The following is a 17,963-nucleotide window of genomic DNA, read 5'->3' as shown; positions in this document are numbered from 1 at the left end:
AGACACAAGGTTCTTTGCACCTGCTATACAATTAGGATACAAACTTGTGTTTTGATGCATGAAGTAAGGGCTTTGATGTCCCCAAATTATGTCGTATTGAAATAGAAGGATTGTCTTAAACCAGGGGCGTCCAACCTGCGGCCCTACAGCTGCTGCATTGCCCATACTCCTCAGCCAGCCTCTTAGCTGAAAGAGCATTATGGGAGATGTAGTCCTGCAGCCGCTGGAGGGGCGCAGGTTGGACACCCCTGTCTTAAATGTTTAGTGAGCCTTATGAAAAACAGAGAGGTCCGTTCACTAAAACAGGAGACGGAGGACTGTATATCCCCATATTAACCGTATATAGAAGGCGACGCAACCCGGCAGCTTCCGCAGGAGAAGACCTTCCAACGAGCAGCGTCGCCAACCACCCAGAAATACCAGGAATTGTCACCATTAGATCAAATCTAATTCTATAGGGGCTTATTTACTAAACAGTGGCACCAATGAGATGAATAATTTACATTTCATCCTATTTACTAAACATTAAAAATCTTTTGGCAGGAGAAACGCGCTGGGGTCGGCTTTTCTTTATGGCGAGCTGATTTATTTATTTTTTTCTCATCTACACCACAAAATAAGGAATGTATCAAAACCCGCACAAGTAAAAACATTTATGTTTATACAAAAGCATGTAAAATGATCAACCATTATATATTCCACAGATAAATATCTACAAATGTCACAATCATTAAAAATAGGGGGGGGGGGATGTAAGGGAAAAAAATAATATGTACAGACACATTAAAATAATTTGCAGTCCCCTGCATGATCTCTGCCCAGTATAATATATATATATATATATATATATATATATATATATTTATAATATAACAAAATATTACAATACTCACTTTACATACATGACATTCCAAGCCAATAGTGTTTTGTTTTTTTTCTTTCTAAACACTCAATAAAAGGAAATTCTTTACCTCCGCCGGAGCACCTAAGGGCACGACGAAATCACTTAGAAATCCGCGTTGTAAAACGTTATTGTCTAAGAAGTCTAAGTAAAGGGAATTTTCATTTGAAATAAATAATATATATATATATTCAGGGAATTATTGAGAGGCGGTATTTTTACTTATTCCGCTTAACACAATATTTTCCTTTTTTTTTTTTTTAATTGCTTTTGGAATTAGTGATGGAGAGCTAAAAAAAAATATTTAATGATTTAATATTGTAAGCAAATTCTTGAAATTGTTACGTTTCGCAATATGGTATCGGGGGTTAAGGGGCTGCTGTAATATAATTGTAACTCAAGCAATTGCTAATTTGGGGTGTTTTGTGGAATTCGTAGAAAATATCCCAAAATGACAAACGCAGCCTCGTGGAGACATAGGATGAATCCGAGGTCAGAGCCGGACTCCATAACTTCTGATTAATAAAGCAGGAGGCTTCCGACTTGTCCAGACACTGGGTGATGCTGTGTTTTAACCCCTTAAATCCCAGAGGGGTTTGAGCGAAGGCATTATGAAAAAATATATCATCTCATCTTGAAAATGTATTAAGCAGTTATGCGCCTACCTGATATAAGAAAGCTAATTTGAAATCTATTACACAGATTTAGCGGGGGGGGGGGGGGGTCTTTAAAACATTGGGTTGTTATAGAACTAAAAAAAAATATCTACTTCTTGGTAAGTGACTTTTTTAAATATTCAGATTCCGGGGGTCGGTGGCTCATCAGCTGTTGTGGAACCGTAACTCCGGAGAGGCTCAGCTAGTCTATGGCTGGCTGATAGCTAGAGCATCATGGGAGTTGTAGTTTCACAACACCCGGCAAGGCACCTGCTGGTTATGCCTGCAATAAAATTGAATATTTGGATTAATGTGAATTACCATTATTCCAACAAAAACAAACAAAAAATAATTGCTAATAAATGATATGACGTGTTATGAGATGAAAATGTGTAAAAGCTGCTCAGTACAACTTTAAATATATATGTATTAAAAGGAAATAAAGTAAAATCTAAGTAAAAATACACAAAAATATATACATTTAAATATAATATACTCGTATGGCAGATACATAAACAAAAATTCCGATCACACTAAAATCTAGTTGTAATTATGTTCAATGTTCTAAAGATCTGGGCAGCCATGACAGATAACGTGACGCCAACTACAGACTGACAGCTTGTGATCATAGATACCCGCAGAGAAAAGGGATGCTGGGAGTTATAGTCCTCACGCAATGTTAGAACTGAAATAAACTGACCCAATATGCGATAATCACGTAGCAACATTTTTCACGTTCGGAGTTCTTATCTTAGTGACCCATAAATGGCTGCCCGGACACACAGGCACAGAGCATATGGACGGTTTTAAAGCATCTGCGTCCGATCCGGAAGATTATAAAGAACCTGTCCTGAAAACAGATTTATAAATGGCTGAATATAGAAGAAATTGACATTTATACAACTTGTTCGATTTGAAGCAGTACAAAGAAAAATAATAATAATATAAAAAAATCTAATACCAAAAAAAATAAAAGAATATCCGAACAAATATTTGGGTGGATCAAGCAGTATGGGAAAATAATAAAATCAATACATTATATGAAAAAAAATACGTAGCACGTAGTCGGCTGAATGTTATGACTTGACCGCTGTAAGTTGCATGAACCTGGTCGCCGGCGCTGCCGACACGGACCGGCCAAAGGCGGTGTTCCCTTTTACGCTCTTCTTGCCGCTCTGTCTCTGGGGGCTGCAGCTCTCTGGGGGACAAACATGTGGATCCTGCGTAAGCTGCCATAAACCAACCAGTACAGTCAGGCGGGGGGACCTCACTCTAACCGATATATATATCATTACCTGCAATGGTAGGTGGTCTTAGAGGCTTTTTCACCGTGCCAAGTTGTAATTTTGCAATCTTGCTTTGGCCAACCGTTGAAGAACCTGCGCGCATGGAGGACGAACTGGAGAACACACAACATAATCAGAGTGTGAAACGTTTCGTACCATTCCAGACTGTTACGTTTGTTTCGTACACACTGTACCGCGGGTTCCATGTCTCACCTGTTCGACCTCCTCCTCCGGTGGGGGTAGGACTTTGCAACGGACGACATCTGAGAAGAAGTCGTAAGCTTCACCGACCGACCGTTCATGGTGAACACCGCAACCTCGGAACTGGATAAAGAAAATATTTTAAATGGGAAAGATGATAATTCGCCCCCCGACCTCATAAAACCATCCAGTCGCCAACAAATGAATGTGTTCTCAAGGCCGTTGTAGTTGACCCCATCCCACAAACACAAAGTCTGACTTTCTAGTTAACTAATTTGCACTTTATTTTGTCAATTCTTGCGCCTATAGTTTAGAAGATAAACCCCTTCTTGTTTGCTTCTGCTTCCTTCATCGTAGAAAGTTGGAGCTGGTCTCTGACCACAAGAAGAACACCACGGAGAAACCATAGAGATGATCTCTAACCATTAGACATCGTGCAATTCAGTGACGCCTCTCTATGATCTTTCCTCCGGGACTCAAACTCTGCGATACATGAACTTGGAGCACAGAAACATTTTATCTGCTAAACCAAAGGAAATTAGGTGGAAAAAAAAGAATATTTCCTTTTCCAGAAGACACCTGCGAAAGAAACGGACTGGACGAAGCCCACCAGAGACAGCCAAAGCGCTGCGATACATTATATCCAGCTGTGAGCGCATTCTAAATGAACCACTGGAAAAGAAACACGCTGTGTCTGCCAATTCCTTTTACAGATGTGAATACCCGAGGGCTGAGATTTTAACCAAAGATTACAGGAGGACATATTGAGGATGAAAACTGTAATCAGCGTCAACGCAGCGAGAAATTAGATTGTTAAAGGTATCCAGAAAGCAAACATTGAGAAGGCCAACATTCAGCTGTGTGAGACTAGACTTTGCCAGAACGTACATGGTTAATGAGGTTTAAAAGGAGTCCATTAAGTTCAGATAACCCTTATCTATGTTGATCTAGATTAATAAATAATAAAAGAAACCCTAATTTTAAATATTTATCAGAGATGAATGGCTGCACTTCCTTTAACCCCTTTACAACAAGGCACTGTCACTGATGGGTTTAAGGTCTATTGGCCCTAAGGGGTTAAAAAAATGAGTCACCTATTTCTTAAAAAGGTATCCACATCACCTGCCCTCGCCGCTCCCCTAAGGTGTGTATTCCTGAGCTTTACGGCCCTCACTGTAAGGAAAAGCTTTCTCCATTAAAAAAAGGTTCATTTTGGCTCATAGATTCACTGTAGAAATAGCAAAAATAATAAAAAAATGTTAACTTCTTATAATCACAGAGACATTTTATTCTTTAGGGATTGATCTCACTCTCGGGTAGAAGGCTCTCTTGAATTTGTACACTGTTCTTATGCTTATTTACTAAAAATGTGTTTATTTACCCAAACCCTTTGCCGATTACGTGCCGTATATTACAAGTTTTCAAGAACATTTAAAGACTTGCTGCTGTTAAGATCCCTGGAAAGTAATGTTCGTCTGCGAGTGCAAAATGGTAACGGGGCTTACGTGATTTTTCTTGAATGACATAAATCAGTAGAAAAACAAACATTGATTTACTTTCCAGCGTAACAATTCTTCTAAGCTCAGGAAGTTGGAAAGAAAAAGGAAACTCCAGCGGTCCCCGCACATTACTTACGAGACGTCTGCCGCGTTACTGACCTTTTGCCAAACGTGCTATCTATGTGCTGCGAATTAACGTTTTCCCACCCGGAAAACTCAGACGTTCCGAAGGTCACGGTCGTGTTAAGGTCAGGAGCCAGAAAAACGTCCTCCGACACATCGAAGGTGGCATTCAGGTCCCTGACAGCTAGCGCTGCGGCAGGGACCGAGGCGCAGTTCTGAAGGGCCGACGTGGCCAGCGGTACACGGGCTTTAGTGATGGCGTTCGCCGGGACATTTGACTTTGCTTGCGTTGCTTGTTTTGGGGTGCACAGGGAAGTCTTTCTCGAGGGTTGGCCAACAACGGCATCATTGGATTTGCTGTGAAACAGACTGGCGCTGGATCTGAGGTTCGGCCGGCTTCTGCTAGGTATGGAGGACTTTCTTGGCCTCTTGACTTGCGCCTCCGGGGTGCTAGGAAGGCGCGTTTCGTGGGCTTTGGATGGAGTGCGGGATTCGGCTTCTCTTCTCCGCTTCGCTGGCACAACCGGACTTCGAAGCGTGGGGCTGGCGTCCGGCAGAAGCTCTCGCCTGCAACGTTTCAGCGGATGCCTTTTCTTAACGGAGGCTACTGGGGCAACAGCGATCTGCGGCTTCACATCAGCCTCGGCATCTGGAAGGCAGATCGCACACGGCATGAATACATACAAGAGATTTTCGGCAGCACGTATGTCAGGATTGGCAATAAACATGGCCACCAGATGCCCTTCCCAACGCCTTCTCGACTCGAGATTCCCAAATTGTGAATGTCAGAAACCAGGCGCCTAGGTTATTTTTATAAATAACCTAATGATTGTGTAAAGAGCTTTTCCTTAAAACGGGAGAAATCAGTTAAAAAACAAGAATTCAAGAAAAAAACCTCTCTCAATAATGGACTTCATTACTGATGCACGAAAGCGCCATGCGTTCTTGCCGAGGCGATGCAATCACCGCGCATGCGCATTTAATTACATTTTTTATGTAACGGGTCAATTATTTCCCGCGTCTCCCATCAGTGCTCGAAGGGCTTGTACCGCTCCGTAGTATGAAAACAACTCACGGAGGAGCCCGAGGCAGAAACCCCGTGGAGTACGCGCTCCCCATATGTACCCTTTTGCTCTTCACCAGCTGAAAACGTCTCTATTACCGCGATGTCGGTCAAACCCCCCGCTAGGAAAGTGCCTCATTTTACGCTTTACTGGAGAAAACAAACAAAAAAAAAAAGACATAAAACATCGTCCTAATCCTTTCACGGCGGATTAAAAGAGGTTAGGATACGGGAAGAGCCTTTTTAATTCGGGGACTTTCTACTTAATTATTTAAACTGTAAATAGAAACAGATTATTTTAATGGATTTATGAAAAACACAGAAAAAAACATTTAAGGCTATTATTAAAGCTACAAATTAGTTTCCATGTTTCCTCCATATTTTTTTGGTCCTGGTCCAATGTCCCCCCCCCCCCAACAAGGGCAGATATAATTAACCCTTGTCATGGCCGCAGGGGTAGATATGTAAACAGGGTGCCTACAGAGCATCATGTAGCCATGACAGAACGGACCTACCATCAATGGGCGGCAGTAACGGATCCTCTTCTTTGATGGGGTTACCGGCGTCTGTATCGGGAAGCTTCAGCTTGACCTGCTTGGTAGTAAAGTCACCCCGTACCCGTAGAGCGAGCCGCTCCAGTTCTCGTACCTCGGCGTCCATCTCGGGGGTCTGAAGGTCGGCACGCTTTAGGGTCTCGCTCTGTTTTCGGATCACATGCAGGAAAGCGCTGATTAACCTGCGACAGGTTAAATAAATAGTTAAAATCACAGATTCAAGACACATGTTCAGCGAGGCTGTAAAGAAGCGGTATCTTGTAACGGACGCTAAGAGTTGAAAGTTATTATCAGAGACGGGTTGAATAGCCGAAACGTTACGTAGTCGGAGTTGATGAATTGCCCACGCGGAAATAATACAGACGCTAAGGATGCAATATTTTAACTTCAGATTAATAAAAAACGAGCACAGAAATCATCGTCACCTCTATTAACGTCAGAGCCGCAGTCCTCCCCCAGCGAACGGAAACAGCCGTTGGTCGGACATTGAAAGCGAAGGTGAACCAGATAAAGGGACAGTTTAATGTCCCGGGCAGCCTCACCAACGGACATTGCATATTAAACTACCATGCGGGTTATTTTGTGAAATAAAAAAAACTCCAGAACTGCTTGTGGAACACCTCATCCGTGGACTTTCGTTCTGCACTGAAATCAATGGGATGGGTTTCTGCTCATGCAGACTGGGGGTCTCGGACCTCCTCCCCCCCGGGCCGGCACGTGTCCCGCCAACCACTTTTCCTGCACAGCAAATAGCTGGGAGGCAGGGAACGGGACCACGAACATTAAAGTGCATAAGACGGCTGGACAGTCCCTTTATCTGAGCATCACCATCGTCTGACTCCATTTACCTCTCAGTATCACTGTTTAAGGGTTCCGGTCCAACACGCAGACTCGTCTCATGTTCCGTGAAACTAAAGTTCTCGGAATCAGAATCCTGTATCAGCAAATGAAAAATGAAGAACGTCAGATCGTCTCAAGACACACAAAAGAGTGAGAAACGGAATAATATTTATGCAACAACAAACAGATAATACACAGAATTAAGGTTATTTAATCGAGACATTGATCAGATCACAGATCAATCGCTTAGGTGTTAAACCTGGAGCTTTCCAGCTGATGATGCTGATCCGGAACGGCCACGGCCCTCGGCAGCAGCGCAAGTATCAAAAGGTTCAATGATTTATAGCACCATCTAATGGGGGTCTCAGCTCAACACATTACATTTAATTATAAAAGAACAAAGAATGTCCAAAAACAGGTCTTCTCAAAAAAAAAAAAAAAAAAAAAAGGAAACTATATGTTTAACCAGATTGTGACCTCACGTAACCTACGGAAAAAGCCCATGCTAACTAAACCATATGCTAAAACGATTAGCATAAGGAAAACAGGGAAAGAGTCCAGGAGATGATTTTTTGTTGGGTGATAAATTGCAGAGGCGACTATATTCCCCCCAAAAACACAGCAAAGACGAGAATAAATAATAAAATATACAGGATTAACAAAAACACCCTGTTTTTTTGCATTTAAACTACTCTTATTATAACTCAATAATAATAAAAAAAGAAAGAAAACTTTTGCCCTACCTTTGGAGTTCAAAAAAAAAAAAAAAAAAGAAACATCTACAAATATCCCATATTTACATTAAACGATAAGCTAAGAAGCTGCCAGGAAGATATTTAGAATAATAACCACCCCCCCTCCTCTTTTTTTAACTTCTTCCGAGAAATATTTAGGACTCATTTGGGAAAATAAGGAATGCAGAAGAGATAATTTTCGTCTGGTTAATATTTTATGTCCTGTTGCGCAGCGTTTTTTTTTTTAATGCTAATTATTCAGAATAGTAGTTTGCACGGATGACACGCGAAAAAATTCAAGGCTTAATGATAAATATATTACAGACGGCAGATAAGCGGCCTGGCATTCCATAGAGTCCTACGCTCCTAAGGAATGGAAAACATGATATAAATCATAGAGGAGACATAAGCAACGTATGTGCAAATATTAACCCTATAAAAATAATAATAATAATAAAAATAAAAAAAAGACTAAGAATAAAAAATAAATAAAAAAAAGACTAAAAAAAATAAATAAAAAAATTAAAAATTCCCAGGTGCATGTTGGACTCGTAACGTAGATAAGAGGTGATAAGATTATTCGTTGGTCAACATTTCTTTGGGATGGAATAAGTGAGTCAGAAATATCTACATCTTGGCCCTGGCGCGGAGAAACACGCTTCCTGTACGGACTGCGATTACGGGCAATAAATAATATTATGTATATAAATGAATGAATTCATGGATGCGCTCCACGATATATTTTATCCTTATTGCCGCTCCAAGTTGGACCCGAAGCTGATTAATTAGTAGACGCAAAACCCAAGCACTTGACAAGCAGATGCAGATGGCGTCCGAGAGCAATAAGAACCTGCGGGTCAAGAACTCCGAGACAAATTACCTACAATCCTTGCTTGGCTTTCAGGACACAAAGTATCACGTCATATAGAGTGTTGCCTCCTCCGACACACTGGCCCTTGTTTCAAGGCGAGTCTTGCTGGTCCACCATGAAGGCATTTGCTTGTATACAGATCTAACTTGCACCCACTCACACAAATATGCGTTTATATATTTATTTACATATTGATATGAACACCTAAATGACCTAAAACGTCACGTCCTTACTTTTCAGAGATGGTTACCTGTTTCCCGTGATCCTCGGGTGGCCGCTTGAGGGGTTTTTGGTTAAGTCGTTGGGAAGATGATCTCGTCGTGGTCCATTTCTGTGTCCTGCGTCCTTGCTCTGGGCTGGATGAATCTCTTGGCTCCTCCAACCTTCAAGTAGAAAGGTTTTTGATAAATTAAGCTCTCTCTAGATAATTAGATGGACAGTTTAATGTTTTGTGCAGCCTCATCAATAGACATTAAAGTACTTTTTGGGGGAAGCTGCAGCTCCCTCTTGGCTATTGTGATGCCTCAACCAATGTAGGATAATGTCAAAGTAAACCGTTTCTAAATATAAATCAACTCAACGCACTTTTAATATAGGCAACTTTTAGGAGAATTAAAAACATTCATTTTTTCCCTGATTAAAAAATAGGTTTGGTTTGTGGGATGTTTATGTACATAGACAAGATGAAAGAGAGCCCCATGAAACATCTTAATAATCACCAACCGTGAGAAATCAAAACATGGCTTTTTGTAAGACGACAAATTGTAAAAAGTAAAAAAAATAAATAAAAAAAATAAAAAAACAAAAAAAAGATGCAAATGCAACTTAAGTCTCCTGAAGTTTAACTGAAATCAAATTAACAAAATAAAAAAATAAAGAAATAAAATAAACATATTTATTTAGTTAGGAAGAACCCAATATTTCGACCAGAATAAAAAAAAAAAAAAATTACTAAATTAAAAAAAAAACTAAATTGCAAAATATAGAACCGAATTAAAGGAGATAAACGTGCCGGCCAGTTGAGAATTCCGTTCTCATGTTGAAAAAGCAACAATAAAAAATAATAAAAACAAGAAACAATAAATTAAAAGTAAAATATGAACAAAGAGGCACAATAAGCACCCTCTCACCCCACCCCGTGGATATATATTTTTTTTATTTTGTCCAGATTTAATCTTAATGGCGTGAAATAAAAGAGGGGGGAAAAAAAAAACTTAAAGGAGAAATGTTTCCTAAGCCCTGAAGCAGGCGACGCACATGTGAGGCATTTTGGTTAAACTGTTCCAGATTGTCTGGGCGGTCGGAGCCTGTCGTTAAATGTAACAAAGCTTTGAAACCGTGTATGGTGATGAGTACAAAAAACATGAGCAACAGACAAGATAGCGGGGTCTATAATACTGGAACTACCGTCGGCGGCAAACCAGACACACGCCAGCTCTTTGTTGGCGACTATCGCTGGATTTAAAGGCGTTACCAGAAACACCAAATTCCCAAACACTGACCCAGGAAGCATTTTAAAATTTGTCTCGCTGGTATTTAAATTAGCGGTGGTAAAGAAATGATGATACATAGATGACAGAGAAAGAAAACAAAAACTGGATATGATATATTATAATATACGCTGGAGTAACTACAGGAGTCGCAGCAGCCTTCTTCCTGTCTCCTTGGACCGGTTTAAAATAGTTTAGAAAGGGCCCTTCAGAGCTGGTCCCCACCGATCCAGGTCAGAAGGGCCCTTTCTAATTAATTTTGATCCGGCACGGGGAGACAGGAGCATATTGGGGTCTCGTGATGGAAAACTGCAGAAGTGGTGAAAGCTAAGCGGGGGCAGAATATATGTATACATGAATGTGTACTTGTGTGTGAGCATGGATGTATGGTTGTGTGTGTGAGCATGAATGTGTGATTGTGTATGATTGTGTGTGAGAGCATGGATGTGTAATTGTGTGTGTGAGTGAGCATGGATGTGTGATTGTGTATGTGTGTGTGAGCATGGATGTGTGATTGTGTATGTGTGTGTGTGAGCATGGATGTGTAATTGTGTGTGTGAGCATGAATGTGTGATTTTGTATGATTGTGTGTGTGAGCATGGTTGTGTGAGTGAGCATGGATGTGTGATTGTGTATGTGTGTGTGAGCATGGATGTGTGATTGTGTATGTGTGTGAGTGAGCATGGATGTGTGATTGTGTATGTGTGTGTGAGCATGGATGTGTGATTGTGTATGTGTGTGTGTGAGCATGGATGTATGATTGTGTGTGTGTGAGCATGAATGTGTGATTGTGTATGATTGTGTGTGTGAGCATGGTTGTGTGAGTGAGCATGGATGTGTGATTGTGTATGTGTGTGAGCATGGATGTGTGATCGTGTATGTGTGTGTGTGAGGATGGATGTATGATTGTGTGTGTGAGAGCATGAATGTGTGATTGTGTATGATTGTGTGTGTGAGCATGAATGTGTGATTGTGTATGATTGTGTGTGTGAGCATGGTTGTGTGATTGTGTATGTGAGCATGGATGTGTGATTGTGTATGTGTGTGTGTGTGTGTGAGCATGGATGTATGATTGTGTGTGTGACAGCATGAATGTGTGATTGTGTATGAGTGTGTGTGTGAGCATGGATGTGTAATTGTGTGTGTGTGTGTGAGAACATGAATGTGTGATTGTGTATGATTGTGTGTGTGAGCATGGTTGTGTGATTGTGTGTGTGAGCATGGATGTGTGATTGTGTAAGTGGGGTGAGATGGAGTGTGCGTTAGTCAGTATGAGTAAGTGTGTGTCATTTGTGTAAGACTGTTTACAAATGTTTTATGTTGGAAGGGGAGGGGGGCAAAGGGCAAGGACCAGTTGTGTGGGGGCAATGATGGCACAGACCAGCTGTTGGAGTTGGGGGGCCTGGGGCAATTTTTTGCACCAGGGCCCTGGGTTTCTAATTACGCCCCTGATAATATATATATATATTATAACATATAAACTGATAAATCTATAGCAGATTAAAGATGCTTCTCATTGTAAAATGGATCAAGTGGATTTCTGCACCAGTTAAAAAGCGATATCACAACTTAAGCAGCCAACCAGGAAAAAGATGCAGCGTGCATTCTGGGAAAGGCGTTGTAAACCCTATTTTTATCGGTCCGTTTACAAACATCCCGAACGTAAATGTCTGAAATCACAGGTATGTTGCTGTAAAGCGTTCGTAGCAGAAATCCCATTTAAACTGTCTGCTGGGGTTTACGGAACCCAAGGCTAATCTATTCCTAAACGGAAAGGTTACCTCGTGGATCGATTGCGCTCCGGGCTGGGACACACAGGGAGAACATCCGGACGCTCCTCTTTCATCTCATAAGAACGGAGTCTTTCCCTCAGTTCCGCGACCTGATAGGATACAGTAACAGGTGAGCGGCGTTCCTTCCGGCGGTCCCTTAGTGGTCTCGGCGAGGGAGTTCTGGTGCCCTTACCTCGGCTCGGAGCTCCTCACACACTGCTGCGTACTTGCTGATGTGGCAGTCAAGGTTCACCACGTTGCTTTTCAACTGTCATCAAAAAGAATAAAGACGAAGATGTGGTTAAAATGAATAAATCTGCAAGAAAAACGTATAATCGGCCCATAATCAAGATTACGGCTTTGAGACAACTGTATGTCTGGGAAGCAGGAACTCACCGACAACTTGATTTCTTTGGCCCGATTCGCATACTTAAGAGTGTTGTAGGTGTCATCATAACTAAGAGACGAGGGGCTAATGGCTGCGATCATCACCGTACGGCAGTTGCCCCCAATGGAGTCCTTCAGCAGCCGGGTCAGCTTGCTGTCTCGATACGGGATGTGAGCCTTTTTGCTCTGGCGAACAAGAGAGATCCGCAAAGAAAACAGACTGTCAACGACATTCTACCGCAAACAAGACAGCAAAAGGCGTAAGTCATCTGTTAGACCAACTCTATGCATTTATTTAATACAGTCGTTAAAAAACGAGGTTATTAACCCATATGTTCAAGGTCAAAAAACCACGGAGTTCGTAGAAAAAAGAGCGATTAATGCAAAAGTTCTGTGCGGCAATAAAGAGAAAATTCATTTAAAACTACACTTTGTTAGCGTTGTAGTTTTAAACATGGATTTCAAAACTTTGTAATATTTTCCAACATTTGTTGCGCTTGTAAAAAAAAAAAAAAAAGACCAATAAAAATTTTTAACCTGGAAAAAAAAATAAAAAATGAAACACAATTTTTTCCCCCAAAACACAAAACATCTGGCAGAGCTGATGCTTTGTTGTATTGGCTGTCGTGGGACATCCCAGTTGTCATTTAGTTTTTCCAGCACAATTAATCCACGCCAAGGGCCCCGCTGGTCTCTTCAAGCAAGGAAAACAATGAATTTTGTTCTCTCGCGACCGAAACATAAAAAAAATGAAGCTAACACGCAACAGACACGGAAAGGTCTTTCATCTAGTTGGTAGACGACACGATACTAATCAGATGTTGGGGTCATATGAAACGTATCAGCTTTGTACAAAAACAAGTCTCCAGGCCCAGGGGGTTATTAAGTACCTTGGCATCGGCCAGCGCGTTGATGACGTTGATGAGCGCCAGAAGCGAGCGGTTAATGTTGGCCCCCTCTCGGAGACGCTCTCCTTTTGCGTTGGTGGAGGAAGCCCGCTCAGAACCGGCCAAATCAATGAGGCTCATCTTGGCGACCCGGACGTCCTGGTTGATGCTGGCCGCACGGTCTTGCTGCTTCACGTAGATCTGGAAGATCAGAAGACAACGTCCTTAACAAACATGGCTTTCAATATGGCGTTTATTAATATATTATAAGCATTAGCAGATGAGCTAGAGGAGGGGCGTCCAAGCTGCGGCCCTCCAGCTGCTGCATGACTACAGGACTCCCATCATGCTCATTCAGCTAAGGGGCTGGCTGAGGAGGATGGGAGACGTAGTCCTGCAGCAGCTGGAGGGCCGCAGGTTGGACGCCCCTGAGCTAGAGACATCCAGGTGTCCACCGTATAGCAGTAGATAAGAAGACCGACGGCAACTCAATTTCCACGAGGCTTTCTGGCCAACAGTGACCCACCAGTGGCTGATGCTTTCAAGTTAACATCACTACTAACAGAGGGGTCCAATAGGCCAGGGGCCGCAGCTGGAGGGCCGCAGCTGGAGGGCCGCAGGTAGTATCAAGAGCTCTTAAAGAGATCCTGAGGACAGGAATACGGCTGCTCCCATGGTATACACGTAAGACGTGGTTCTAATATATACACAGTTTATTTAACCTGTGAACGCAATGAAATAGGGTTTATTTTGTGTAAATAAATGTAAATTGTAGGGCCAGAGAAAAGTAACATTACATTTATGGATTCCAAAGTGCTATTACAATAGGGGAGAGCGAATGTTACTAATAACATTAAAATTTACAGAATAAAGATCTCGCTTAAATAAAAGAGAAAGTCGTCACTAATAGCTGAGTCAGGAGGTAAATGGGATGCCAAGAAAAGGTCGGCCGAAAAGTAAATGTACAGCCCGGGGCAATTTGCTAAAATTGCTGCTACTGGAAAAAAAAAAAAAAAAAAAAAAAGAGGAATACTGCGTGCCGGCAGATCTGTGATCATCCAAGCCCTGCTCAGGTTTAATAAAAAGAATTCTTTAGATCAAAGCATCTAATAACGCTTTCTGAGACGCCGAGTCTCTCCATAGACAACTCCACAGCGTGCAGAGCTACACCTTCCAGGACAACGCAATATTAAAGAGTGATAAATAACGAGAAATAATAAAAAGCCACTAAACATCACTGAAATAAACACCAAACTACAATTAAAGGGACACTCCGGCCATCACGTGCACTTTAACGCATGTGATAGCTGCGTGGACCCTTTAAGATGTTCATGTTGCCCCTTTAATGCATTTGCCCCTCTCCCCCACCCCTCAGCTAAATGATATACTTACCTCCAGGCAGCTGCAGCGCTGGGTTGGCGAATGCTCTATGGGGGTTCTGTTCAGACCCCCTTTTGCATGTGTTGAAAGCTCTCATTGATTTTAGTTGGAGAGCTTTCTTGTCACTGGTTGGTTGCTTTAAGCAGCCAATCAGTGGCGAGAATAGTCAGACTATGGCGGAGGAGGGCAAGTGCAGTAGCAGGGCTGTAGCTTCTGAGTCAAAGTGCCTTCATTTTGTTTTGGAAGAATGCATATTAAAAGCACGCTTTTATACTTAAAGTTAGGAGAAGATATCCACGTGTTACCTGGAACACGGCGTGTGATCGGGAAGACGACGCGTTGGCATCCGTTGGATGTTGAGTGCGGTTTAGGTTGCCATTGGCCAGCATCTGCAGTAACTGATCCGCGGATTTGGGCTGGAAAAAATAAACACAGTAATTATACAATCATAATGTGGCCAATACCCGGGGAGTAATCGGTCTCTCTCTCTTCCTTAAGAACATTTATAATAAGGAAAAAACATATCACTGAGCTGAAGAAACCTGGAAATCATCGAATAAATGACAGAATAGATTCTGATATACGATCTATCACTGAAACCAACGGCACATCTCTGTGAGATGAAGGAAATAAAAGGAGAAAAGGTCTTATGAGAGCACCAAGATTGGCCATAAAAGGTAAATAATATAAATAATATGCATTATCATGTCTGTAGTTAAATGATCGTGCATTGGGAGTGGACGATTAGTCTACGAGGCTCATGTATAAGGTGAGAATTATATAGCTGGTTGAGCCATTGAAGACTTGAGCTCAATGTAGGAATCAGGCTGGCAACCCCCCCTCCCCAAAAAAAGAAGTATTTTGGACTTCCAGTTTCTAGCAGGACAGTTGATCTCAGCTCTTGTGAAACCGAACGACCCGAGTGCGAGGTCAGACTCCACTGCTGTCTTGCTAGGGCCAGCTCACACATATTTAGTGCTATAGGACAACAACCGAAGACTTGTGAGTTCTCTGGGGCCCATGAGCACGCGGGGTCTCTGAATGCTAGGGGTCTGGATGGGACGGATGGCAGGAATGTATTTAAGCCGACCAAGATCCAACATCCTTACCTGATGGAAAGAAAGACCCTGAACCACAACTCCTTTCTGTGGATCTTCTCTGATTGCCAGGAATCCTTTGGGTGCAAGAAGATCCTGGATCTGCTCGTTATACACCTAAGGGGGCAAAACGAGTTTTACATATAAAGCAAATTCCAAAAATAAGTATTTTCGGGGAAAAAACAACAGACAATGACTATTCTTTATGTCAGGTAGGGGCACCGAGTGCATGATGGGCCTTTTTTTCTAAGGCTGTGGACCATAACCTTCTGGTGGTGCACAATCCACTTTATAATATGAGGCACTGTGGTGGGCTGCACCCAGGGGCCCGGAAACATAGGTCGTTGACTAGTGTTCTAAGAACAAATTCTTAAAAAAAATGAAAAATACATGTTTCAGGATCTAGTAAGAAAGTAATTAGTAAAGCAGCAAAAGGGATGTATCCGGCACCTCGAGATAGGAGATGAGGACCTCGCAGGACTTCTCTTCTTGGATTGCTTCGATCCGCCGGTAAAGCTCCTCCATGGTGAGGTACATGACCCCAGGGTCTGCCTCTGTGCCCAGCATCGTATGCGTCTTTCCTGCCCCCGTGGCTCCGTAGGCAAAAACTGCATTGAAGAAAGTGGGACAGGGGTCACGAAGCTGCCACAAACTGTCAACAAGTGCCATTAATGTCTATATGATCTAAACACTAGAGTAACGGCGGGCAGGCATTGGACCTGGCAACGATAATCTTGTTATGATCCCAAAAGGGTGAATATATACCGCAATCCCCCTTAATATAGAATGTGTAAATATAGCTTCACAGGAGATTATCTGATGGTGGGGGACTACAGCTCCCAAAACCCTCAGCCGCTGACCCACTTATATCTCCACAAATGCGGTTCAGCAGAGAGTTGTGGTACCAGAGCAGTTGTAGCCGTTCAGGACCCCGTCCAAGATCTCCTTGGTGGTGTGTTGGAACACGTCCTGCTGCGTCGCGCCCTCCCCGAACACGCGGTCAAATATAAACTTTAAGTCCTTCCCTTTGCGCTTCGTCCCGTCGTAGCCCCTCAGGCCGGAGAAGACCCCGGATGTGTCAGGCTCGTCGGGGTCAAACACCAAGATGCTGTCGTCCACAACCTGCACCACCGGGCAATGATTGCCTTCCTGTTCTCGAGAGTTTGGGGGTCTCACACGGACCACCACGGACACATTGCCCTCCTCGGGGGCAGCGGCAGCCGTCATGTTCCTCGGGGGCGCTGCGGATCTGAGAGGATTAGACACAGTCCTGATTAGAGAAACAACTCCGCGTATGACGTTCACGTGTCCGGCGTGACAGCTGCATGCAGTGATTTATACGAGACGCAGGGGAGAGACCGCCGGCCGGTCGCTGCAGGGAAAACTCCGCAGGCTTTTGGGTATCGGACAAAATGTATTGAAAAGACACAGCGGGGATATTTCGGGGATATTTATGTGGCTTCGGTGTTGAGTCAGAACACAAATCTCATCAGTCTCAGCTGGCTGTCTGTAACAGAGACTGTTTTATAAGCAACTTCACTTTATTAAAAATGAAGAGAAACGCAACTCTTCCTGCGGAATTATTCAAATACAAGAGACGCGCCGCAAGCCCAGAAAAATCACTCATTGTGTACATACACCCATCTACATACAGTACACGCACACACATACGAGCCCATACATACATACACACACACACACACACATACATACATACATACGAGCCCATACATACATACACACATACATACATACATACATACATACGAGCCCATACATACACACGCATGCATCTATATCTATATCTATAGAGCGATGCAACCTGTGCATCACCTGTCACTCCATCTGTCATCACATGAAAGAGAAGTTCCCAGAGCTTTCAGAAACTACGGCATCCGTAGTCCTACAACTCCCATCATGCTGAGGGTGATGGGAGTCGCAGTCCAACGAATGCTCAAAAGCTCCGGTCTGCCATTAATTACATTCCCGGCATCCCCCGGCGCCCGCTACTTACCGGGACAGAGGTTCGGTTAATTATAGGGGGGTTTATCCAATTACCAAGCTTTGTTATTGTTGATATTTCTCATTAATTTTGCCCTCCCCCCATTTTCCTGCTCTTCCGCTCCAAGTACTTCCGCTATGCTAAGTTCGAATCACGCGGGCCTTTCCTAGCGCCAGCACGGATTGGACAACGATACGCCGCTCTGATTGGATCTTTTGGC

General features: G+C 42.8%; 1 protein-coding gene across 1 annotated transcript; it reads right to left on the bottom strand.

Moving 5' to 3' along the window:
* Positions 1 to 2,633: 2,633 nt before the first annotated feature.
* LOC149273426 (kinesin-like protein KIF18B) lies at positions 2,634 to 16,968 on the bottom strand. Its single transcript, XM_089506338.1, has 13 exons — positions 16,647 to 16,968; positions 16,192 to 16,349; positions 15,754 to 15,858; positions 14,950 to 15,060; positions 13,268 to 13,465; positions 12,387 to 12,563; positions 12,184 to 12,258; positions 12,000 to 12,100; positions 6,245 to 6,465; positions 4,703 to 5,315; positions 3,057 to 3,167; positions 2,853 to 2,956; positions 2,634 to 2,755 (listed from the first exon to the last, which is right to left on the bottom strand). The coding sequence occupies exons 1-13, from the start codon at positions 16,966 to 16,968 to the stop codon at positions 2,634 to 2,636; spliced, it is 2,418 nt and encodes an 805-aa protein (XP_089362464.1).
* Positions 16,969 to 17,963: the final 995 nt, after the last annotated feature.

Source organism: Sceloporus occidentalis, unplaced genomic scaffold, assembly GCF_023333645.1.
Source record: "Sceloporus occidentalis isolate IW3139 unplaced genomic scaffold, rSceOcc1.0.p SCAF_377, whole genome shotgun sequence".
In the NCBI taxonomy this organism is placed as follows: Eukaryota; Metazoa; Chordata; class Lepidosauria; order Squamata; family Phrynosomatidae; genus Sceloporus; species Sceloporus occidentalis.
This window is presented reverse-complemented; position numbering and strand designations above follow the sequence as displayed.